The 25,482-nt window shown below is 56.5% G+C and overlaps 3 protein-coding genes across 3 annotated transcripts; 1 reads left to right on the top strand and 2 right to left on the bottom strand.

Annotated features, from left to right (window-relative positions):
- Positions 1 to 2,596: 2,596 nt before the first annotated feature.
- Positions 2,597 to 4,686, bottom strand: BESB_056980 (putative ubiquitin conjugating enzyme E2; the record flags this gene model as incomplete). The annotated part of the gene is made up of 5 exons (XM_029364133.1): positions 2,597 to 2,703; positions 2,923 to 3,051; positions 3,509 to 3,617; positions 4,049 to 4,109; positions 4,607 to 4,686. 5 exons carry the CDS (start codon positions 4,684 to 4,686, stop codon positions 2,597 to 2,599), a joined length of 486 nt encoding a protein of 161 aa, XP_029220056.1.
- Positions 4,687 to 6,939: 2,253 nt separating this feature from the next.
- Positions 6,940 to 11,334, top strand: BESB_056990 (uncharacterized protein; the record flags this gene model as incomplete). Its single annotated transcript, XM_029364134.1, has 1 exon — positions 6,940 to 11,334. The coding sequence occupies one exon, from the start codon at positions 6,940 to 6,942 to the stop codon at positions 11,332 to 11,334; it is 4,395 nt and encodes a 1,464-aa protein (XP_029220057.1).
- A 4,303-nt stretch (positions 11,335 to 15,637) lies between these two features.
- On the bottom strand, positions 15,638 to 18,222 carry BESB_057000 (uncharacterized protein; the record flags this gene model as incomplete). Its single annotated transcript, XM_029364135.1, has 2 exons — positions 15,638 to 16,459; positions 16,744 to 18,222. 2 exons carry the CDS (start codon positions 18,220 to 18,222, stop codon positions 15,638 to 15,640), a joined length of 2,301 nt encoding a protein of 766 aa, XP_029220058.1.
- Positions 18,223 to 25,482: the final 7,260 nt, after the last annotated feature.

Raw genomic sequence — 25,482 nt, forward strand, 5'->3', positions numbered from 1 at the left:
AAAAACAAACGATAAGCGGGGACACTGCACTGCGGGGGATCGCAGAGTTGCACCCGCGATGTTGCCGCCCCGGACACAGGATCGCCATGTGCGGGGGAAAAAATACAGCCTCAGGCACAGGTTTGCGGCTAACATTGAGATAACCCCAGGCAACCGAAGCAGCGAGCATTTCTGTCAGATACAACCTCAAGTAGCACCCGGGACAACTGTAACGACGCAACGGTGAGTGGCCACGCAAATCCGCGTCTACGGCTCCACCTCGTGAATATCTCTTCACGAAAGTGGAGGAAAAGTGCATTTACGCAGGCCATAACGCGGAGAAAGCTAGTTGGGTATTGCATGCGTCCGGATAGAATTGTCACCAGAAGGAATATTGACCAACAGGTAATTCCGCCGTACGCCGGAGAGCTGTGTGCTGTCGGTTGAAGCCCGGGGAAGGAAGTACGCAGCTTCGTACCGGCTCATCCCTGACCGATACATGTTCGTTTGTTATTCACACTCGAGCGAACGCGACTCCGCCGCCAGTTCGGCGCACTACGGCGAGCGAGGATTCGGATTCTTTAGCGATGAGCCGCACCACGCAGAAGAATCTGGAGGTGGCCTGGTCACTCATCTGCGTTTTTCGTACCGATACCCAACTTCCGTAACCCAGTATATGAGGGCTCGAGGTTCTGCGGTTCACCGCTCCGACACTAACGTTCATCATCGGGCGTGCAGCATAGCTCCAAAGTTTGCGGTTACACTTAGCAGGACGTCTCACGGGCACTCTTTACAGCTTCCATCACCGATAGCACAAGTGACCAGATCGCATTGCCGACCGAAAGCTGAATCGCATGCGCTCTGTGGTTGCAGTCCCTGTCAGCGGCAGGGCCTTAACCGGCCTATTCTCGCTCGCTGCTGGTGCCCTCCGGCTTCCGGACCCAGCCACCAACGAGTCTGTGTTTCTTTACAGCCGCTAGCACACATGGTTTGCCCTCTCGAACTTGTAAACCACGCCCCCCCCCCCCCCCCTTTTCGTTGCTTCCGCTTACCTGGCACTGCAGGGTCTCAAAAGTTCATCTAGTGATGCCGCAGTGATGCTGTCGGTAGAATAAGCGACAGGAGAAGCTGGCTGGATTACCCTATACATTTTTTGACCGTAGTTCAAATTTGTACCAGGTGTTGGCCTCTATTTTCGCACACATCCTGACACAATGACGAGGTGTACACCAGCCTCTTTGTCGGCGGTGTCTTTTGTTATCCTATGGATGACTACTTCTGTTTTGGAGGCCACGCAGTCGAGCGTATGTGCCGCGGGCTTAGGTGAATCGGTCTCGCCACCCGGCATCCGTGCTTTTGTGACGGCATGCCTCAAGTCTTCGTCGGGGGATACGGCCGAATCCTTTCGGTAGTTTCGGTAGCGTGGACAAGAAACGGCTGTCTCAGTAGGAAGAAGGCGCTCGCTAGGTGATACATTTGCAGTTGCCACGAGAGCATGGAACGCTCGGCTTGGAGCCGACAGCAGAATGTTGTGGTGGTGATCTGTGAACGTTCCTCCTATTGCCAAATCACTAAGACCCACTTGCTCGAGAGGGGCATCTCAAGCATGAACGAGGCCTGCGGTCGACAAGCCAGGAGATTCCGGGGACTCGTCTCGCGACCCGAATCACTGCGCTGACCGGAGACAGTAATTTTGTTCGCGGGTGGGGTCACTAGTTGACTAGCAATCGATCTACGAACGCGAGAATCGCCCTTTTGGGGATAGAATGGCGACACTCTCTACGCCGCTGCCACCTCTCGAGAGAAGTGTGTGGAGCGGTACTACACGGTTTGAGGGGCGGAATGGTAACGGCGGTAAAGGCAATTACGGAAAGAACTGCAGACTTCCGCCGGGACTCTGAAAACCGCAGGCTGCCGGGCCAGTGTGGACAAATACGTAAGAGCCGTTACTCAAACAGTTCCACTATCCTCTTCACTTTCCTTGCTCGTTGCACCTTATGTTTTTGTGACCACAACAGTCGACGTGTCCTCACTTTAAAAATGAGGATAATTCGCTTGACTCACACGTAGCTACCTGTGTGGAAATCTTCATGCGGGTTCTAGACTCGCAACCACCTAGTTTCCTGAATCATTTCCTCTCGCGTCTGAAAAGTTTCAAGCACCATGGTACTTCATGTGCGGCTTTACATTGTCAGAAGCAAAATACAAAGTAGACACTAATGCCTCGCCTCTCGGGATCAAGTCACAAGTAGCAAGAGACAGCCAGGTTTGTCACGTCCTATACGAGCACTGCTGCCGCGAGCAGTGCCTACAAAATGCTGGGCACCCAGAGAAAAAGAAATGCAGGAGCTGCGTCACATCATCGGGCCCTCGACAGAATACGTAGTCACACGGGAGTGTGACGGTGCTTACGGCCATCATTTTCGTGGCCGCGAAGACGCATGTGAGCTGCGTTCCAGAGGAAAAAAGGCATCCCTCCCCAGCCTTCGTACGCTTTCAACTTCCCTTCTTTCATCCACGAGCTCTCCTCGGTATTATCTCCTACGCCTGAACTCTTCGGCCTTCCTTACATTGCCTCCCAAAGCTCATCCTTTCCCACCGGGCTTCCACTTTCCCTCTACTGTTCATCGCACTCAAGCGGAATCTCGGAGCTCGCGTACTCGACAGTGTACATCCGCGCCATCGAGCGAAAGCCTCTCAGGTCTCCAGACCTTATCAAGTTGCCTGAGGAAAACAATCATAAAGCAGGGCTCCTACACGCAAACGGGGGTGACACGTGCAGAAAACGTGCTAGACCGTCGAGTGCTGCCACTGTCGCTCTATTCAAAGCTGCTTTTTTCGCTGACAGCCCTTCCGCCCACTCGTGAGCCGAGTAAATTATCGCCCCACACACAAGCGCTGTCTGCGTCATCTGCTCTCCAAGCGCGCGGTCGCCTGCAGTACCTGCGTCACAGTTGAGGGGGCTGTCCGCGTTGGGTTGGTCCAGCAGTGCACAAATCGCAACACACACAAAGTGGAGGTTCCACGCAGGCGTCCAGCTGGATTCTCGGAGAATATTGAGGCATACCGCACCTGCAAGGAGACATCAGAGAGCCAGCGCACGGATTCTAGTACTCCGCACTCTTTCCCCACACCCCCCCGTGAGCGCTTCAGTCCATCTGTGCTCGAGGCGTGGTCAGCAAAAACTGTCCGTTCAGTATTGTGTGTATCAACCGACCCCTACAGGAGGGCGCGCGTCGCCTGCCTGCGCCTACGGCCGGGCGAGCATCAACCTCGGATGGCTTTAGAGGGACAGTAGATGACGATTTGCTCCCAACGTGTATGCGCGAGGCGCCGTCCCGGCATCTGTGATCTGAGTGTAGGGACTGGGAAGCAATCGACGAGCTAGAGACGCGCATCTACATCTGAGCAAAAGCCATAGAGGGCATCCACGGTCGACATGCACTCGCAGCCGGCAGAGACCCGTGCGGGCGCGCAGCTCTGAAGCTTCGTTCCCAGCTCGACAGCTTCCATACGCCCACGCGATTACCTGTCCGGAAGTCCACGTTTGGGTGGAAGCACTTCGTTAAGAAAGTAACTGTCGGCGGCGTGAGAGGATAGGTGGAAGGACACGTCAGGCGCAGCTTCCACTTGCCTTTCTGAAGCAACCAACGCAGGCAGTCAAGAAATGCGCAGGAGTCCTGTCATCGGTCTACTCGCCGCTGCGTCTCCTCCCAGCCAGTATACTCTGTTGGTCTTCTCCGTTGCCGCCGTCGTCACTCTCTTTCCCGAGAGCTCCCAGGCAACCTGCCCTCGACTCCTCTGCTTTCTCCTTCTCGTTGGCTTCGACCGGGACCCCCCCCCTTCCGCCCTCCGCCCCCCCCCCCCCCCCCCCCCCCCCGCTGGCTCTGGGCTTCAACTACAGCTTGCGTCAGCTGCCCTGTCTGCGTCTCTGTTCCGCAGTCGTCGCGCCTCAAGCGTCCTCGCTAGCTCGCGTCGCCTCGGGCGCCAACTGTTGCGCTTCCTTCCTGCCCGCGATCCGCATCATCGGCGGCATGCAGCCGCACACAGCGCCGAAGGTGCAACTCACTTGGTACGGCGACTCATTTGGCCCCGAGACGACCGCGGTCCACTCGTACAAATTGTCGTGGCTGAATGGATGCAAAAAGAATGGATGCAAGAAGCAAACGCGAGTTGGAAAGACTAAGCTTCACCGAACTGGAAGCCTCTGTCCGGCAAATGCGCGCCGCGCGACAGGCAAACTGCGGGAAAAGCACGCTTGTGACGTTTGAGCCGTCTGCGTCAACCATACCCCAAAAACACATCTGTTTCCGTGCTAGCTCATAGCCGAGGAAAGCAGTGGCTAAAAAAGAAACAAGACACCAAACTGCACTAGACATCCACGTAGTAGTGGGGTACCTACACACGCAGCTACGCCTACCCCGAGGCATGGGAAGTCAGATACACGAGGAGACGAAAGACACACGTGTTCACCTAGGCGCGCCAGAGAGAGAGTATCGTAAGGGAGCAGGGGCCCACGAAGCAAAGCAATACAGAACCCGCCGCCGTTTGCCTGCAAGCTGACAGAGGTGAGAAGCCACGAAGCGGAGGCGTGAAAGGTGGAGCAGACACACACAAGAAGACGCACTTGGCCTCCAGACGAACTTGAGGATCTTTCATCCGCTGGGCCTCTCGGAGCTCGATGAGCAACCGGTTTCTCGCCGCCATCAGGGCAGAGCGTACTCGAAGGCCTTCGAGTGACACGCACGCCCCCTCAGACAACGACACGCTGTCTGCACTGCCCGCCTAGTGTCAGAGCGCGTGCTGCGGGAGTGTGAGCACGTGCTGCGGGAGTGTGAGAGCACGTGCTGCGGGAGTGCGAGTCCGCCTATGAATAAGCCAGAGTTGCCCGAGAATGCGCTCTGAGAGTGTAGAAAAGGAGCAACGACTCGCGAACCAGCAGCCGGTTTGAACGTTGGCAGGCCGCGGGAGAGGGAGCGGGTGGGGGGCAGGCCTCCAGGACAGCGGGCGAAGCAAGAGAAGGTTCCCTGGCGGGTGAGGAGTCTCGCGAAGCCTCTTCGACGTCAGAAGGCGCAACGAACGCGACAAGAGACGCGCGCAGTGAAGGACGACGCTCGACGCGAAGGCACCGCGCGGTTCAGTAGAGGGAGCTCAAGCTTCCACGTGCGACGACGGAGAGCCGACGAACCTGAGACATCCAGGGAAAACAGGAAGGGGAAGCGACGATGCACCGGCGAGAGTGAACGAGGAAGAAGCAGGAGCCGGCAGGGAAGAGAGCGGAGGCGACAAGTTCCAGCAAGCTCTGAGCCTGAGACAAGTGCTCAGAATGCCATAACGACTCAACTCAGAGCGAGAGCGCGGCCGATTGCAACCAGAAAAAAGAATCAGCGTCCTCCACCCACAAGCAACGCAGAAGCGCTGCTTTGCAAACACAAAACAAGGACGTCTGCGCTTTTGGTGAAAACGTGGTGCTGTCAGCAAAGAGTAGAGTCGAGAGAGTTGGAAGACGGAAGAGGGAGATGAACCCGCCTCGAGTCCGGTCAGCTCCTGCAAAAATCGGCAGCGGGAAGGATGGGCAGGTGGGGGCGAGCAAGTTTAGCAGGGTAAAAACGATGTCATTCACAGCTCCACGCACGAGCCCTGTGGCGCGCAGACTGACACCACGGCGACTGCCAAAGTGAAGAGAGAAGTTCCGTATGGAGACCAAGTGCGCGACGCAGAGAAAGAGCAGTCGCGACTCGGAACATCACTTTCTAACTTGCGAAACTGGGTTCGCGAGACTTGGAGATAGAGTCTCTCGCCTGAGACGCAGTTTGGTTGCTAGCCGCTTCCCGTGAGACTCAATCTCCTGCGTGCGCCTCTGCGCAGACCAGAGTGCCTCTGAGCCTTCCAGCGAAGGAGAAAAACGAAAAGGGTGTTCTTCCGCAACAGGCCGCGCCGGTCCCTGCGCGAGATTCTCGCCCTTTGAAAAGCTGTTGGATTCCACGATGAGACTGGACGAGCAAGCAGAAGCCCGGGAAAAGCGTGAAAACGGTTCGGGCGCGTGACGGAAGCGAAGCAGAGACAGGCGCTGACCAGACGAAAGATAAGAACAATTCGCGACGGGAGGAGACCCGAAACCTCTGGACATCTACGGGCCAGTATGACCGGCAAGGGCCGTCTCCCCCTCGCTGAAAAACGCCTTGCATGCGCATGCATGCGCACGCGACTTGGGACTCGGCTGGACAGGCTTTGAAAGGCCACTTTGGAGGATCTATGGATCTCAGACACGTGAATACGGCAGAAAGGAAGAACTGACAGAGACGTCAACGAGTGCCTCTTTGCAGGCTTGCATATGGTGCCGACGTCCTTCGCGTGTATCCAACCGATCTCGCGGGCGTGTGCGCACGACGTTTCGCCTCGAGGTGTGTCTCGACTGAGCGCGCGAGAAATCATCTGTCTTGTCGAGCGGAGACGGGAAACGGGGCTGTGTTGACGCAGAAAAGGCACTTCGCCTCTCTTCTGTCTGGCTGGCTTCTTTTAGTCTTGCTGTGGCCTTTGTCCTCCGCAGTCGTGCAGCCGTTCCCCATTCCACGGCGCGCACCCTGCTTTGGAAGACAGAGCGGCTCGCCGAGAAGAACGCAGAAGACAACCGGCCTGCCGTCATCCGGTCGAGAGGCTCTAAAATCTTGCTGAGAGGCCGGGGTGATTGCAGAAGGCAGGTCAGGTCGGCGGAGAGGGAGGGGATTTCTTCACCGTGAAGTCGTCGGCCGCGGTACAGAGGACAATCTTTGCGCGCAGGAGGTACGAAGTGACCAAAGCACGACGAAAAAACCTTGAGCCCGATAAAAGACGCTAGAGCTCTTCAAAACAGTGCAGATGCTGTTAATGAGGCAATGCTGCCTCCCCTGAAGAGGTCTCAGGCCGCGAGCCACACGACGAGGCAGGGCTAGACGACGCAAGAGTGAAGACAGCCGCGGAATGCGGAGATCCTCCAGCGGCTGGCGGGATGCCTCTGGTGCGCGAGAGAATCGCCTGTGTCGAGACTCCGGTTTAGCCCCCCCGTCTCTTGCGGAGCTCCTTCTTCCAACGAAAGCGGAGCGAAAAACCGTTTCTCACGTCGAAGAGGGGCGCGCCGCCAAAGTCTCAACAGGCCATGGAGAAAATGATGAAGCTGGGCACCGATGCAAACGGCAGGGCAGCGAAGGATGGGAGGAAGGGAGAAAACAGAAAAAAGAGCTCAAGAAGCCGCGAAAGACGGCGCATCTCCGCGCATTCCCTTCTCCACTTCGTCCAGCACGAAGTGAACAGGCGATGCCGACGGAGGCTGACGGATACAACCTCTCCGGTTCTGAGCTCTCACGTGTGGGAACCGTTCGCTTGCATCGCGGGGTCAACGGTACAACTGGGGACGAACAAGCGGTGGGCTGCTGGCGACCTCGTGCAGAAGGCTCCGCTCTTGCACTGAAACGCCCCTTGACGACCGCGAGTCTTTTTTCGTGCTCGCCATGTTTTGTGGGGGAAGCGAGCGATGCCGCACGCTGGCCGCCTGCAGGCGCTGGCTTGCGAACCGACCCTCTGGCTGGCGCGCCTCCGCAGGGTGAGCCCCGTCGGAGTGCATGCATCGAACGCCCGCGGTCGGCTTCCACAGAGTCCCTCCGGGCGCGTGTGCCGGACGCCGCGAAGTCCAGGAGAAGCTTTGCAGAAGAGCCTCCAGGCGCGAGGGAAGCCGAGCTGTCGCAAGACGCACCGCCGTACCGCGGCGAGCCACAAGCGCAGGGGCAGGCGACGCGCGGATGGAGCATCAAGACAGAAGCGCATGCGCGTGCGCCGCGCGATGGACTGAGCGCCCTTGGCGAGGAGGTCCGCGGAGTCCTACGGCGCTGCTGTGCGGCCCCTATAGACTCTTTGATTCTGGCGACGGGGCGCCCAAAGCCAGAGGCGCGGGAGACAGTCCGCCCGACTGGAACGCATAGCCAGACGTGGAGGCTTGCGCAGGCGAGCGAAGACGTTGCAAGCGGGAGAGCTCTTACTTCGGTCGGTGAGAGAGTCCACAGTGCGAAAAAGACGCGTCCGCTCTTGAGCGCCGCGGGGCAAGGAAACGCGATGGACTCACGAAGAACCGCGAAGGAGGAACAGGGGACGAAGCGAGAAAGAAGAGGTCTCCCAGCATCTGCGACCGCCTTGGCGAGGGCGCGCTGTGCAGCCGAGCTGCCTGCGCGCCACCCGCCTCCGGAGGCTCCGCTCCGCTTTTCCGCAGCCGACAGTCCGGCGCATGCAGTTGGTCCCTGTCCGTTCAAAGGGCAATTAAGCTTCCCTTTGCGAGGAGCGCTGCTGCGAGGACATGACGCCTCTCTCAGCCCTCGCGCGGGCTTGGAGCGGAACAGCCGAGGGCAGAACTCGAGTTGGGTTGCGGCTGATGCGCGGCGAGAGAAAGAATGTGAGCCGCAGCCTGGTGACTGGCGTCTTGACGCGGCGTGCGCAGACAAGCGCGAGCAGACGCCCCTTGAAAAGCGGCCAAACTCGACGCGGAACTCTCATTCTGGCGACAAAGAGAGCGCGTCTGATGACGCGTGCCGTCCCTCCCCTCGTCTTCAGTCCTCGTCTTTCTGCATCCGCCCAGCGATAGGGAAGCCAAGTCAGAGACAGTTGTGCGCAAGGGAGCCGCGGCCCAAGCCGCTAAAAATCATCGATGGCCTAGTGGTGAAGACTTGTTCTTCAACTCTGCGGTTCAAAAATGTGGGTGGACTGAAGCCCCCCGGCCCGGGCGCAACACAAGTGGAGGTGTCTTCTTCCACGATTGAGCGTGCGGGCACTCCGGAGACAGACAGTCTTCTTCGACGCGGACAGCCTGAGGTTCAGGAACTCTCCAGGGCCGAGACGGAGAAGGTGAACGCTGGTACGATGGTAGGGAAGAGACTTCTGTCCTCCGCCAGGGTGGTTTCGAACGCAGAAAAGGAGAGCTGGAGATTCGAGGACCTGCTTTTACGGCTGACTACCCGTTCACCCCGGCGCGGTCTACGGCAGATTCAGAAGGAGGTTCTGGATTATCGGCGCAGTAAAGCTGGTCAACGAGAACGGCTAGCGTCTGACGAAAACAGGGCACGAGGAGAACATGGAGACCCACCAGGGGCTCAGGGCGACAAAGTAGTTAGCACTGACATTCAACATCTCTTTAGATTTGGGCGTGCGCAGGACCTTCCGCAGGTCCCCGCGCCGGTATCCAGCAGGCGAGAAGGTCGCGCGACCTTGGAGAAGGCAGCCAGAATGCGGGATACCTCAGGGGAAGCCGAGTGGCGGGCTCAGTCATGCCCTCCAGCCTCCATCCTTCCAGTGCAAAGTACCACGAGGCGCGGGATGGTAGAAGAGCATGCACATGTGGTGACGGAGACAGGACACGCTGATATGCGTGACGAGTGCGCCGCCTTGGTAGCAGAGAGCCTGACCACCCGCCACACATCGCCCGGCCGGAGGAGAATGAACGCCTGCAGCGTTTGTTCGAGTCATGAGACGGCTGTTCAGAGTGATGAGGAGGAGTTGCTGAGAGAGAGTCTCCAAGCCTTCCTCAGGCGCCGCAGGCAGGCGCGGGCGACGCGCAGGAAGAAGGTGCGATGCGCTCTGGAGCAATTAGGCCTATCGCGAACTGCATTCCCCTTTTCCTGCGTTTTCGACTGCAGTGCTCGGCAACGTGAAGCTAATCGGTTTTCAATTGACGAAGGGCAGACTGTGCCCAGCCACGAGACAAGGAGCGAAACTGGTATGGAATCCGTCCTCGTAGACGCTTTCGGGGACGCTGTAGGTCTTCCTGCCTATGAAGTCATTCCTCTGCAGACAGAGCAGCTATCCACGGACACGCTTGACGAGCGCATAATGTCCACGCATCTGCACGGCGCAAGGTTGCCATCCGTGTGGACGAATCATCAAGACACGGATAATGAAGAAGGAAGACTCTGGTGCAGACTGGTGGGTAGTATGGCCGGGAGTCGACATGGGAAGAGTCAGGCGGAGGCCTTCATGCCGCTCCGCGAAGCGCAGGCCATAGAAGTGCATGGAGGCGCTAAGATCCAGAACGACGAAGCGGTCTCCTGCGCCTCCTCTGCCACCGCACATTCAGCTGTGTGGAAAGCGAGAGGACGCCGTTCTGACTTCGCTGACACTGGAGGCTCTATGCAGCGTGCGTGCATATGCAGGTGTGATGCCGAGAGCCGCTGGGGGGAAACTTGTTGCCGCAGGCCCAGCAGCGAGCGAGGCCTAGACGTTCCGCGTGAACTCCGGTCTGAGTGCCCCCCGCCGCTCGTGAGGCACCTGTGTTTTTGGGCTGCGTGTCGACTGTTGTTGACACATGGTGCTAGGACGACAATTCATGCTCGGATAGCTGAGCTCGTGTCAAGGATCACAGAGGTTCTCTTAGCGACTTCAGTCTTCACCAGACGGTCGCAGAGGCCTGCTGCCTTAGGTGACGACTCTGCGAATGGCGATACCGTGGAACAGGGCTCCAGAGATGGCTTCACTAAGGCATGCGGAGGGGCATCCGCAGCTGCTACGGCGGGCTCTGCAAACGAGATGGCGGAAGCAGCGGCAAGCATAGCAGGTGAAGGATTTGTCAAGAGAAGCTGGAAGATGTCTGCATCACACGGAACATGCGAGGCTGGCTGCGGCCTCATGCAACCGAGAGCTCGAGACAAGGCTTTGTGTTTGGAGCCGACGAGCAATAGAAGGCTGCCAGGCGGCGTCCTGCTGAAGCCAGCTACTCGCTGGGCGATCGCTGGCGGAGAGAGATTGGCTGAGGCGGAAGCAACCGTGCGGAGCCCTCCGGGTGTCGATTCGGCCGTCATCCTTCAGTGTGCGGACTGGTTTCAGACGCATGTCGGGCGGGTGGCGAGCAGGCAAGGGATCGGGAGCAGCGGTTGCGCGGGAGAGCGGCGCCTTGGAGAGGCGGTTGCAAGAACGCAAACGGCAGCCCTAGATCGGTTCCAGTCGAGAGCAGCGTGGTACCAGCCCATGCAGCACTCTCAAAGAAGGTCGCTTCCATCGACCAGAATCTATGAAGATTCTGACGATGAGCATACACTGCTCTTTCCCACAGTAACCGATTTAGGCCTCAGAAAGGGGCCATCAGTAAAAGCCAAATGGCAGCTTCAGCAGCGGTGTCAGACACTCCGACTGGTGTTGCGGTCGCTGCTAGAATGCAGCTCATCAGCGTTCCCCATGTCGAGGCGCACACGATATGGATTAGCATACGGTCATTCATGCGGTGATGAGTCAAATACGAATAGCGAACTGCGAACCGGTGCTGCCGTATGCTTGTATGCCTTGCTTCGTCAGATGTTTGCAGATGTGCCCGAAGATGCAGGCAGCCTTCTACGTCGAACGTAGCAATGGCATACAGTCTGAATCCTCTTTCTGAGGAAAGTTCCGTTGAATCTGACCGGCAAAACTATACAGCAACGGTGCCTCACCACTGGTCAGACGCCTGTTTCCTCGAGCACGTACGCAGGAGTAACGTCTTTCTTTGTCCCGAATGAAACAGGAGGTGTCGTCCGAAGCCCGCCGTGCCCAGTGAACACAAGACAGCGGGACTGTGGTGCGTGTACCCAGTGGAGCGCACCTCGGCATGCGGGAAGCGATAAGGCACAGTGGTTCCGCACTTTTCCTTATGGGGGTATCGAGTCTTACTATTGCCGCGCTTCCAGCGGCAGCACTTTATACGTGCAATTCGATAACGTATACGAACAGTCTTGCTGTCACCTGGGAAGTAAATTTGCGCGCCGAAGCTGAATCAGTAGCTTGGATACACGAATTCAGCGCCTCACTTTCAACGTCTTGTTGCCAAGGCCTGATAGGGGTAGTCATCGTGTGCCTGCCCCCGGACTATGAATCCAGAAACCCTCTCAACCGGCTAGTTGGCTCGCGGGATCGACTCACTACCGACCCGTCCGTCAGGACGTGCCCATGTGTGTTCATTGCTCGTGGTGAAGCGTGGGTAGGCATCCACTGAAACGTAGGGGACTCCAAAAGTTCGTTTGAACAGTATACAGTTCGGACATTCGAGGTGAATGCTTTTGACCGTAGCGCAGCTCAACTGACCGTCGAAGAAGCACAGCTTCGGGCTATGGCCAAGAGCGGGAATACGCATGGCCTCCCCCACTGCGCTGTGCCTTCGGAGCTTGTGCACCAAGTTCTTCCTCGAGGTCATCCTTGTCAGATGTAACGGAAATCGCGGAGTCTTCCCGAATGCTGCCTGCCCGGGACCGCTAGGGGTGAACACTTCAACACCTCAAGCAAGGTACGAACCTCCGATACATCACTAGGAGACGGCCGCAAAGCACGCATAAACGCCCTCCCACGTTACAACCCGCCGCGTCTGCAGTTCAACACGCAATGCTCCACACGAGGAGCACACCAAGACACGCTTGATCAACGTACCTGCAGTGTTGCCACCGCCGCCCTCCGGCGAGGCTCCGTGCCGCTTGAGCACTCCTGGCACTGTCCCAACTCGTATCTCCTGGCCACGTAAAGAATATCTGGGCCAGCGCACGAGGCTATCGTACCACATCGCTATCGTCTCAGGTGAGCATTTGCACATACCCCTGGGGAAAAGCCTCCTAGGAACGTTTGGTTTAAACATCTGTACATGACGCTGTGACACACCAGCACTCCTTCCACCTTGTTCTGTTCCGCCCCGTTCGCTCACCACATCAGAATTCCTTGCACGCGACATCTGGGGTCGGATAGAATCCACACAAAGCACCTGCTGCTGGCGGCGTCCCGTATGCTTCCTAAACTCGCCAGAAATTTTCATGTCCTACACTCCGGCGCGCCTCCACGGTTCGGCCCAAGCCCCAAGAGTCGCAAGGCCAAAAGGAACGGGTTTCTCTCTGCATGTGTGGTGGTTTCTCACTCTCACCACAATTCCGTCACTGAGCAGGCTTTTCACCGCGTATGGTCTGACTCCGCATAACTCTGCCGCAGTTTTGCTGATACCTCACAGCTACATAAGTGTTGCATGGACGCATCCCTGCGTGGGGAAACCATGCGCCCGTGGTAAGGCAAGAAGCGCATCAAACGATACAGTATATCCTCTTTCAGACAGCACAAGGTGCTAATTCCCGAAGCGCATCACCAGGCTTCAATTTTCCAAAGCCGCGCACGCAATATAATCCGGCCTGACTTTGTCGCAGAATGACAAGCGACAAAGTAAGTGCAGGGCGTCCTCACAAGATTGCCATCCCCACCAGCCTAAATGATGCTGGCGCCTAGGCACACCCAGCCGCCACCGGCCACGTTCATCTTCGCCAAGGCTTATTTTGCTGGCGTTGCGACGTAATCGTACTCCCCTCCCCTAAATCCATCAGTGAATCCATCCATTCCAACCCGCTTCAGCGGACTGTCTTTTCACCAGACTACCCACACACAGTTCCTCGCATCTCATGATGCATGAGCGTGGGATCCTAATTTCTCAGTTATGACTGCAAATGGCATACGGAGACACCAAAAATCACCAAATGGCACAAAGATAATTTCACTGTTCACTTTACCTACCTACTCGCAGCCCGAATGCGGGCACGCACATCAGCGCTGATGTTCGGCAACGAAGCGACGAAAGACACGAATATAACCATCATAACCGGGGGAGTCGCTGCACCTCCCGGTTTCACGCGCAGTGACGCGAAAGCAATAATAGCGACTCATGTGCCTTTTGCAATCGTTCATCCCTCTCTTGCACTCCATAGTGTCACAACAACGGCGGGTCCCGGTCCCTTCCCTAAAAATAAGATGCATCGCCGTCTCACATTCAAATCGTTCCCGTAAGCTGTCCACTCCTCCAGGATAATTGCACCTACTTCGAATTCGGCATGACGAGACACGCAGATTGGACGCCTCGGAAAAGCGCACTTGCGGGTGGCCCTAGGGGCACAAGCCCGGGGCACAACCATGAACTGCCTAGATAAAAACGGAGACTCAGTATGCATGCGCTGAGTCGTCATGATTTTATGATCGTATCAACGAGATGAGCGGAAGGACATGAGAAGCCGCTTCGAGCGGTATTGTGTTGTCCTCAGATACAAACACCGGTATCGGTTTAGTGGGGGATATCCTCGGCGGAACACTAGAAAGGAGACCCGCAATGTATCGGGCATTCTAGTGGCACCGGCGACGACTCTACATCGATTTGACGCGTTTCACCTTTCCACAGCTCTCTCTCATGCTCGATGTTGCACGGAGCGTGGGCGGAGGGACTCCATTGCGTGGTTGGCTCTGATTTGCGCCAGTGATAACGGTATCCGACTTCAAGTACCATGCCCAAAGAGTAGCGTCGTCCCGTTCATGCCCTCTATGATCCAGGTCGTCTCCAACAGCCTCAGCCAGTAATTCAGGAGGTTCACGAATTGCCCATGCCCTTTGGCAGCATATTACAGGACGCATTCAATTTGTCAGGCGCTAAGGTGTCTCTTCTCTATATGACGTCGTCGCAACAATCCAATAGAGGACGACCTCGATACATGAAATTAGCGTCAAAAGCAGGCGTCTGCACATGGCGTTACAGAGCTCCTTGGATCGAAGCACGGCGAAATAAAGACCCTATCTCTTTCGTAAAGAGCCTTCCACGCAAGGTCGAACGCGTCCCTCCCTACGTCATCGAGAAGCATGCCCAGCGCTGCCTTCAGTAAAGAAAGTCGTTCGTCGGTAGCAGCAAGAGAACCAACTCGGCTTTCCAAATCCGGCTGGCACTGAGACGAGCCTTCCATCAGCACCGTGCCACGGCTATCCTGCCTGCGGATACCTCCCGACGCTCGAGTCAGACGGCTTTCGTATGCCACTGTACCCGGACACGTAGCAGAGACCAGACGGCCAAGCTCGCCACCTCCAGCACACGGAAAGCACTTTATTCCCTGAACCTCCGTCCTGTCTCCGCGTGTGACAGAAGATGCACCTGCTGGACGGACCATTTGGTCAATGGCCTCTCCGCTCCCCGGCCCGCTGAAACTCGGGTCCTCATGACTGATGTGGATACTACGTTTCACGCCTGCAGAAGTATGCTGCGTATGCGCTCGGTCTCCGGGGCGGAAAATGGATTCTACCGAAGTACTGGTAAATCGCGAGCTGGGACAACCCAGAGCGGAAGCCTCCTGCAGCACGGGCCACATCTCAACGCAGTTCAAGTCTGCCGAAGCCGTGTTTGCGTTGGTAAGTACACAAGGGTTCTTTTGGTCACTCTTGCGTGCGTGCGGAAAAGGCGGGGGGCCATCGCAGGTTGCGAATGACGTGCAGCATCCAGCAGCCAAAGTGATTCAAACTCACGCCATCTCTTTTGTATCTATCACACGCACGATACACGTGACACGCCTGAAACAACGTATATGGAAACATATGTGAAGGACAAACCTCTGACTCCCCAGCTGTTATGTCAAGCGCTGCGGAAGCCCTTGCACCATTTGCTAGGCCGAGAGTGCTCTACAGCGTTCCTAGGGGTCTTGCTAGCCGACAGCAGTTACCACCTGTATTGTGATACCGACCTCCAGTGCTGCGGCTGCCTCTTACAGCACGCTCAAGCGGTGGTGTCATGCAGCCAGTAAGAATCGTTCCGCTCGGATGCCTCACTGACTTACAAGTTGTCGCACGTTTGCAGATGAATCGTGAGAGCTCTGAAAAGAGGAAGGTAAACCATTCAGGCAGTTCATAGTATGGAAGCCGACAGACGTCTCTCCTCAGTCGTCCGGCCCCCCATCATACTTGCCACCAGGCGCCTGCCTGCGCTTGCCCAAGTTTGCTCCAGGCAGTCAGTATCGGAGCACGACGCACCTGACGAGGTCGACTGGGACTGCAAATCAATTATGTCCTGTTTCTGCAGCTGAGCTGCAATCAATAAGGCATTGCTTACACTTCGTATATCTGGGCGGATCCCCAAGCCTTCTGAGAAACTTTCCTCACAGCGTCTCCGTAAATGGGCTTTTCCTTGAGTGCCAGCGGCCGCCACAGCCCTTTCGAGCAAGTCACACAAGCTGATGTCTCTCGCATCCACTCTCGCCGCTCCTCCGGCCGCAACCACTCTTGTCGTCTCCGGTGTCCACAACCTCCGCTGCTGCTCGAGCAAAGTGGGCAGAATATGGTCTTCTCGCCGACGCTTGAGGCCAACCTCACAACCGGCTTCTGGGTCCGCCCTTTCGCTGGAAGTTCGCACCGGGGAACGGAGGAGTACCTCCGTAATAGGTGTCTCCTTCGCCGGCTTAGATTCGCACGTCGCTAGGGGCAGCAGCGCGGGACGACGAGAAGATGTGAAACGGGGCGTTGCAGTCTCGATGGGAAATGTGTTTCTGCACGGGGCTGGCGTCGCCGACGGGGTGTAACTGTCCACGAGCCGTCGACGCTTCGAAGTGGGAGTTACCATCTCCACTGCTCCGCTTCTGACTGACAGGTTCCCTCTCCCGTGCGCAGACGCAGGACTGCCTCCGACGTCCCCTTTAACATTGCTCTTCGCAAGTTTCATCTGCAGGACCTCCTGGCAGGAAAAGACACATGTCACGAGCGAAAAAGATGGCTTCCAGGTTGCATCTCCGGGGCTTCGCTGTACTCAAGGCGACTTGAGGACTGAACTATCCATGTCTCCACTGGCAACTGCTACAGTGAATGCCACGATAGTCGTAGAGCACGAGCTCAAATGTCGGCTCCACAGAAATGAATACCTCCCATTCCACCGTCCTTCCCAGCCCCAACTTCACCTGTCAACAACGCGCTGCGCATGGATCAGTCGTTGCGCTCGCACTAAGTGGATGCATCCCTCACCTCTCTACGCCGAATCGCCATATTCCTCGCCCGGTCGAACCCGTACAGCTTGACAGGGAAATACGCCATCCTCGTTCGCCCGCGTTCGTACCATTCTGCGACAAACCGGTTTCTCTGCGCCTGAAAACGGACTCCTGTAACTTTAGGCATAGCTTTGTGCATTGCAGAATAATCGGATATCTTGGCGCGGTCCGCAATATTCGCTGTTCCACTCCTGTGAATCTGCCCATACGAATTTCTAGCTGCGACGTTACACTCCGCTCGAGCTACACCGGACTGAAGGGTACAGGCGCCACGAATCAAGTTTGTCGAAGAGCCGGCGGCTGTTCCAACCTCAAATTCCTTCAAGGAAGCATCGGCCCAGGCATGCGCCCGGACTGTTGTGTGGTTATTGTCTCGCTTAGCAGAGGCACTCGCTGGAGAGTCACAGCAAGCACCTGGCGTATTGCACGGCGATGATGGTGAAGACTCAGAGCCCGACTCTTCTGACCTGGTACTATCGGTACTACAAAGGGGTTCGCCGTGTCTGTTGGCGACAATTTGACAGCCGGTGCTGAGGCAGTTTGCATCAGTGACTGTCCTATCATCTGCTGTAAACCTGGAGCCACTTGAGATAGATCTGCGTCCTCTAACTAGAACACCATCCTGTCCAGGAGGCCGCCCGTATGTGTGCTGGGGAAGCAGACCTGTGGGTGTGAATGCCTCTTGGGGCTTGTATCCGTCCATCAGTCCTAGCCTTTGAGAATTATGTCCGGTCCTGCCGACGAAACCGTCTGTCGCACTAAGGCGGTCGCCGCGGTCCGTTTCTCTGTCGTGGGCAGCTACTGGCTGAAGCCACTGTCGCATCTCTTTCTCTTTCGGAGTCCCCCTGTTTTGATGCGCAGTGAGTCCCCCTTGCTCACGCGATTCAAGTGGCTCATTCGCGCTACACGGCAACGACAGCAAGCGGAGAAGGTCATCTGGAAGCGCATCTTCCACCACCCTGTTGCATGTATGGAGGAGACTGGATTCTTGAAGTGCGGTCATCAGCTCAATGGCTTCCCCCACGGAAATGCTGTCTCCCTCGCTTCGACGTGAGGAGTCCTCCGCGTGAAACGCGCATACGCCCTCTTCAGCTCGTTGTCCACGTCCCGTCACCGACGTGTTCTCCGCGTGCGTCAAGCTGAAGAGGTCGTCTCTCTGCAACTGAAGAGGACACCGCAATTGCGCTTCTCCGCTTGGTTCCCAGGAGACCTTGCTGCCGCCTGTGGCTGACTCCGTGTGGCAAAGTCGAGGTCCTAATGTACTTGCCCCCTCAAAGCCCCGCGAAGGTTGATCCAAAAGCGACGTTGACGACGCGGCGCCCTGGGTGCCCGCAACCGCAGTTGTCGAGAGTGCCTGGCCTCCTGCCGCACCCACGACTGAATTTCCACAGGAGTCGTCCCCCTCGTTTCGGTGGTCGCTGCCTAGCATACCCGCGCCGACCTCCTCGTCCTCCATCGCAAGTAGTGGACAGGAAACGAAGACGTCAAAAAACGGTTGCAGTCGAGCCGTCCAACGACGTGTAGCCTTTTCCCCCCTCTTGCCCCACCCCCTCCCCCGGTAGCCGCGCCTGGCGCGGTGTTCACAACCCGGAGCACTATGTAAGCGAGCAGGGGAAGGGCACCCTACTAGACGGCCGCACAGTAATTGCGACGCCGGCAGGACAAGCGATCTGCCTTTGTACCCTAGGAAAGACAACGGAAAGACAATCACCGTAGAGAGGCCGCATGTGCGGACAGTGGAGACGAGGTCACTGGCACGTGCCTGCACATTGGCTAGATACAGACAGCAACGCCGCCACATAAGAATGGATGAACGGAGCAGATACAGTAACGAGTTTGTGGACCCAGTAATCGAGGACTGGCCGTCCAAATCGAGGCAGGAGGGAGAGGCGCGGGCACCTGTACAGCTTGGACAGACCAGACGCCGCAGAAAACCGCACAGTCAAAGGCGAACAATCCACACCACCGCGGAGACGCACCAAGAACAGACAGAGGATATGTCAACCGTAGGAGCAGTTGACTGGTTCGAGAGAGCGAGACATGGAGATGGAAACAACCGAGGGCAGCGGACCTGAAAATGAAATCGATCGTCCCGCTACGGTGGTCACTGTGAAGAAGCGAGTGGAATTTCGTCCGAAATGAAGAAGAAACACCGTCAACCAACCGGCTAGCGAGACGGCTGCAGCGCCGTGCCTCAGTCTTACTCACAACCCCACAGGACCTCCGACCGAAAAAATGGGCGGTAATACGCAACTGTCAAGCTCTCGGTCGTGTCCATGTCTGCAAAAAATGTAAGACTGCTCACAAAACGAGGGTACCTGCGCCAGACTGTTGCCTGGCGGCCATCCGTCATGCGGTGAGAGCCGGCGACGAAACTGCTCCATCAACCGCGATGTGGCGGACGGTGCCCGGATAGGATGGCGCCCGGCTACGGCCGAGAAATTGTACGCCGGACGACTGCGGTGTGGACGGTGGGAGGGCACCACCGGAGCGCCGGTATCGTGGCTCGCGTTGCGGCCTACCGTGTGCTCGGTGTCCGCGCTCCGCGAAAAACTGCAGCGAATGCAAACAAATCTGGTGGTATAACTTCCTCGTCACAGCACAGTCTCGCGCCGTCGAGTTCAACTGACCAACTGGATGCGTGGACGAACACTGGTGTTGGCAAATTGGCTCAGTCGAAGGGGGCTGGGCCGACGGGTTCGCCGCGAGGAGCTCCGCGGCGCCTTCACCTCGAACAAAAGCGGCACAGACGAACACCTGCTGCACATACGGCGTTGGCTACGGGAAAGCCCCGGAATACCCAGAGTGTTGTGCTTGCTGCACGTTTGCTCCGTGGAAATGACTCCATACATGAGGAAAATGTCATTAACGCAGAAAAGCGGCAGCTCGCCGTGACCGCTCACCGCAAGCTACCATCTTCGTGTGCGGCGGTCCCGCGGTTCAAGCTGCTGTGTGGCTGCCCCTCCTCCCGGACCCGTTGCAGCTGGCTTTATAGTCGATGACGGCCACTTCCGACAGGGTCGAGGGCGCCGGTTGAGATATTGGGAACCTGGAAGCAGACCGTGGGAAAAAAGTGCAGTCACGGGGGCTTCCGAGCTTGGTGCGAATCGAATATGGCATATTTGCTTAAACACAGCCAAGGATCGACACCCCGTAACACCACAAGTGCGGGGAAGCACCGGCCGCGCGCATTTTGCCGGACGGTTAGACACAGGCATGAGCGTGGGTGATTTAATGCAAGTTTGAACCTATTGCGGACATGCAGTATGAAGGGGAAACGGCCGCAAGGGAGTTGACTGCGCAGCCGAACGCGTCTTCCGACTCTTTTCGGGCAGGAGTCGGTCGCTAACGGGCGCGGGATGACCGATGAAAGGCAATCCACTTTTTCAAGTCACCACGTGACCTCGGAGAGCGGCACGAGCGGGCAACACCTGTTTCAGCTGTCACGCGTAGATCATTGCCGTGCAGGCCGACGGAGATGGCAAGAAAGGAACCCTTCGTCTGCTCAGGGGGGAACTTCACTAACGTGCGGCTACACAGGAAGGGGGGAAGTACACAGGCCAGCATCAGAGTGAACATTATATGCTCGCGTGAGGGACAGGCATAGTGAGGCGCGAGCACTTGTAGCTGTGCCCGTTACAAAGGACAAATAGAATGAGTATTTGTTTGCTCGGAAATATATGTCGGGCTTGTTCTTTCTACTAAACCCTGGCTCTTGTTGTAGCGGGCGTTCACGGCCACGGATGTCGCTTCCCTCATTCTTGCAAGCCCCCTACAAAGAGGTCGCACAATCAGCATGCGGAAGCGACGAGGCTTACGTGGTGTAGGCCTGGTAGCGCCGAAGACCCGTTGGGCTGCGCTGAGCACCAGGCCAGACTAAATATCGCGGCGGTTGGCTGTTGTGAGCTTGAGGTTTGGATGGAACTGTCCTTGAGATATCCAGGTTTCGGAAGCGTCGATGTGCTACCACCGTGCTTGGTGCCTCTTAGAAAGGAGGGGGAGCAGGGGGCGCCCCGCTGGCCTATTCAGGTCATTTTCAGGAGGGCACACTTGTGCTGATTGTGATATGGAGAAAAGACACCTGCGAACAAGATGACAATGGCATCCACATTGGTGCCAGCCCATGATATGACTCTCACACGCTGCTCACGGAGCATAGCTGAAAATATGGCAACGCAGTTCGAATTTGTGCCACTTTGCATTCTGGCAGGCTAGCTTTCTGAGTCGCTAATAGTTCGTCTGATGCGTTGCCCCTACTCACGTGAATCATTTTGGTCTTACGATGCGGTTAGGGCAAGGCACGTGCTAGCACGTGCCTTGCCCTAACCGCATCGTGCGATCGCGCTCCGCGCCACAAGGACAAGCAAGCAGCACGGACAGTTAGATGATAACTAACACCTAGAAGTTCATGGTGGGGAATGAACTAGGACAGCGGGAATCCTCTGCGTTCATGGTCGTGATCAATTCTCTGACTACGTGTATGCTGGACAGAGTCGAGTGCTCTGCTGCCAGACCGGTCGGCTGCACAGGATGTCCAGACACTGTCCGCCTGAAACGCAACAAGTAGCAGGCAGACGCCGGCAGTCCTGAAGAGATGGAGGCATGGGTCAGACCGATTTCCGCATGCTAATTCATTCTTGGTGCTGTCTCCCTCCTGTGCAGGTTATGGCGGAGGTCGAAGTCCGCGGAAGCACCTTAGTGGCACACTAACAAAATCTCTAGTCGTAGTTTTTTTCTGCCTACTTGCGCACAAACTCAACAACGGTCGGAGTCATACTGGAACTCTACAGAGGGGGCATATCTCGCCTTGTGTACCATCGTCCAAGACGTCACTGGTTGCACTTTTCCGCATCCGTTTTCGTCTGCATGCTCAACTCCGGGCCGTGTCGTGTACCCAGCCGAACGATCACGCAGCTTGGACAAGCGAGATAAATGGCGATAGATGCGGAAAATCGCCCATCCGGTGAAGCGGATAGTCCGTCAGTCGGCGACAAAACTCGATGCACGCAAACTGAAATTTGTCTGGCATGGTCGCTGCTGCTTGTGAGAGTACTGTAGTGATAGACGGCCTCAGCAGCTGTGATCAACATCACAGCACCACGATGAAACGCTAGGGTGTCTCTGCAAGCTTTGCCGAAGGGACAGAAAAAACCATGATGGAATATGTGATGTTTATTCCCCTCAATTAGCAGGAGGATAGAACACGCAACCTCCATGCGTTCCAGTCTCAAAAAAGAGGTGTGCGAGCTTTGCTGCCAGGTGGCCTTCTCGCCCTTCCGTCCAAGCGGGGGTTCATTCAACGGAGCAGCGAGTTTATGGCGTTTGTATGGACAAGAGATAAGCTAGAAGACTAGCAGACAACAGCCAATACGAAGCATGTCGTTGTGCCCTGTTGAGCCCCAACAACGGGTGACTGACGATGCATCGCTCGGATATGCCCGTTTATGAGATCATTCAATGACTACTGTAGAAACTGGATGCTTCACTGTATACAGACCAAATTGATTCCTTTTGAAGCATTTCACGCAGTTCGCACGTCACGAATTCTCCATGCGGTCGCTGGTTATCGTCACAGAGCATATCGAGGAAGCTACTGCGATAGCGCGTTGGGTGGTAGAGGATATGCCTGGGACACAGGCCAGCGTGGCGTGGATGGGGCAAGCTATGCGGCTGCGTGTAGGTTTGCTTTACGGCAAGGTGAATAAAAGTCGACGGCTGACGATGACTCATCGTTCGGCTGGGGAATATACGGAGTGCCACATCTGTAATTTGTTTCACACGTTCAAGACTCTCGACAAAACTTCGGTGCAGAAAAGTGCACAGCTTGAGCCTCCGCTACCTTCTCCAGACGCCATAAGAGAACATTCGCCTGTTTTGCGAAGTTGTCCGCCCGCCGGCACGGACTCGGCATCGGTGGAAGCTGAGCTTGTAGCGAACCCCTTGGTGGGCCGCCACATGATCCAGTACGAGTTAGGGCGGCCGAATTTCTCGAACACAGAGCCTTCACATGACCTACATATCTACAGCTGCTTCGCCGAAGAGGATCGGCCACAGCAGCACCGCGTTGCCCTGCCCTTCCTGTAGGCTGTTCGTGACTCACCAGAAATTGCTATTTGATGAGCCAGCGCTTGGAGCTGGTATAGACTCATTGGTCCAGGCACTCTGCCTCCGCCGTATCAACTGTCACCCATCCAAAGAACTTGCGTGGCGCCAATCTCCATAGGGCCGGTAGTGGAGGCCTGCGGAAAGAGGTTCCTTGTGCTGTTCCGCTGCCCCTACGCTTTCAGAAAGCGACAGGCACAGGGATGGCACAATATAGTGAATGTTGCGGCTTCACGAGGAACTGCAGGTTGAAGACACGCAATCTGTTGAGAAAGGGTAGTGATATAGTGATTGGCGGTAACAGCAGTGACACATAGGAAAAAAGGCAAGAGTTGGCAGTGGCCGCCTGCAAGTTTCGTCAACCTCGTCCACAGAGGTCCTACGATGGTCTCCCAATCATCGCTTTGGGTGGAACCTCTACCCTGACAGGAAGTATTGTTTCAGAACCACTGTCGATAAGTCTGTAAACTCAAAACAAAGGGAGCTGACGCGAGCAGTCGTCACCGATCTCCGGTGACCGATTTCCTGCCGTAACGCGGCCGTTGCCCACATCCGATCCGCCGTGGGATTCCCATTTAGCATGTGGACTGCGCCTTATTTTTCCGAGTCTAAGGCGGTCACGTGCAACTCAGCATCCAGCCAAGAGTGCGAAAGAGCGAGGTGACGCACGACCTGGTGTCGCTTCGTCCCCTTTCCGCCCTCGCCGGGAAAGCCCTCACGTGCTCCGGCCGCGTCCCCCTGCTGTGCGCTTACCCCGGGGGCTGACGACACCAGCCCGCAAATGCCCAGCGTGGCAAGAGGCCGTCGACGAGTAGCCCCACCAGCAAGCTAGCTCCGTCCGACTACAGTTTTTCTTTCGTTCAGTCTCTACTTTGTTCACACTTGAATCTGTACGCCGTTTCTTCATTCCATGTGAGCAATCTGCCGTAGTCTCGGCTGGCTCTGCAGCAACTTCAACCCGGCTGCCCTTCGTCGCCCACACAACCACGAACAGTGAACGTGTCGCCTGCTAGCTTTGCTCGTTCCACTCCTCCTCCACAGCTGTGTCCAACTCTGCTTGCCGGCACTCAGTGTGTGAAGATTTTCCCCCTGGCGAACGTCAGTGACATGCAGGTTAGCGGACATCTAGACGTTTTTTTCTTCTCCTGTTTCATTGATTCTTCGAATTCCTTAGCACTGCTTTAGGTCGCCGCAACAGGACCGCTGCTGGCTGGTACTGGCGACTGTCGCGCTCGAGCGGAGACGGGAGATCCGGGGCCGCCGTGTAGTGCGCCGCCGACAATACTAGTCCGGTCGAGTTCCTTGCCGCGGGCAAGCGCCGGGTAAAGCGCTGGAGCGTTTTTTTTTGAAGGAGCGTTCCGAGAGGAGTATATCGTGTTTGTCTCTAGGTTGGCGAATATAGAACATTTACCCCTCATAAATAGCGGCATCGTCATCTTCTACTATTTGTCGTGGACACCTTTCGCTCCCCCGCAGTAGCGCCGCAGTCTGCCCGGATCAACAGGCGTGAAGGCGTCGCTCGCCGACAACGGGCATTTGCCAGCCGTGAAGGCTGCGCCGGTTCGGACCTGTACGAGGAGATTGCGATGAACATGGAAGACATATCAGCGCGTTTTACGAGAAAAAACATTGCTTCTACTGGATTTATTCACTTCCTTGGGAAGTAGATGCAAGGTTGAGGGCTGTTGCACATCTCTTCTACCACTCTTCCCATCCCCAATCGATGCCTGTAAAAAACGGTAGCAGGCTCGTTGTGAGGCGGTAAACCGTCTGCTCTGGATCACCAACTTCACAGAGGCTTTCGCCAGGAGGCACACACCCAAATCAAGGACTTCTCCGGGGAGTCTTATTCGTCCACTATCATTATCTCGTCCAACGGCGTCATTCACATCGCGCCCGATTTCGCTGCAGTCCGGGCCCCCCTTGAAGCATATCAATCCTTCCTATTGTCAGAGAACCTAGCCCTGAGGATTTATTCGACGAAGACGAGGGACCGCGCCTGTCTGACCACTTTCGTCTGAGACTCAGTGGGAGCAAATCATGTGAACGCCGCTACATCTTCCAAGGCTGTCGCTGCGTCGAGCTATTCTCGCCTTTGGGCCAGACACGCATTACGCATCGCACACATAGGTGCGTATACTGACACTCCATGGAAGGCTCTCGCTTTTCCCCTTGGTGTTGACTCACGGAAATCTATAATGAGCTTCCAGGAATAGAAATGCACGTCGAATTGCATTCGGCTGACACTCCGTAACTGGACCGCCCGGAGAGAGGAGATCGGACAAGTCTGTGTTCTTTAACGCTGTAGTAGTACATTCTGAACCGAGTACTGCCCCACCGCCCTCACATCCTCATTGTCCTCTGCCACACAAAGGGCCCCGGTGAATCAGAGCCCAGCTGGGTAGAGAGGGAAACCTTCGACTCAGAAACGGCTTTTTGCGTGGGTGTGACACCGGTAGCTGAGCGCCCTCTCGGTGAAACCGTCATGAGGTTGGACAATGAATCAGGAGATAATTCATCTAGTTGCAGCGCTGTACAGAAGTGCTGCAGTCTCGACTCCGGCTCTGACAAGTGCACACTGCCTGACGAACCGGTAAGGAGTCCACCATCCCAT

The sequence above is a fragment of the Besnoitia besnoiti genome, chromosome IV, assembly GCF_002563875.1.
Source record: "Besnoitia besnoiti strain Bb-Ger1 chromosome IV, whole genome shotgun sequence".
Taxonomy (NCBI): domain Eukaryota; phylum Apicomplexa; class Conoidasida; order Eucoccidiorida; family Sarcocystidae; genus Besnoitia; species Besnoitia besnoiti.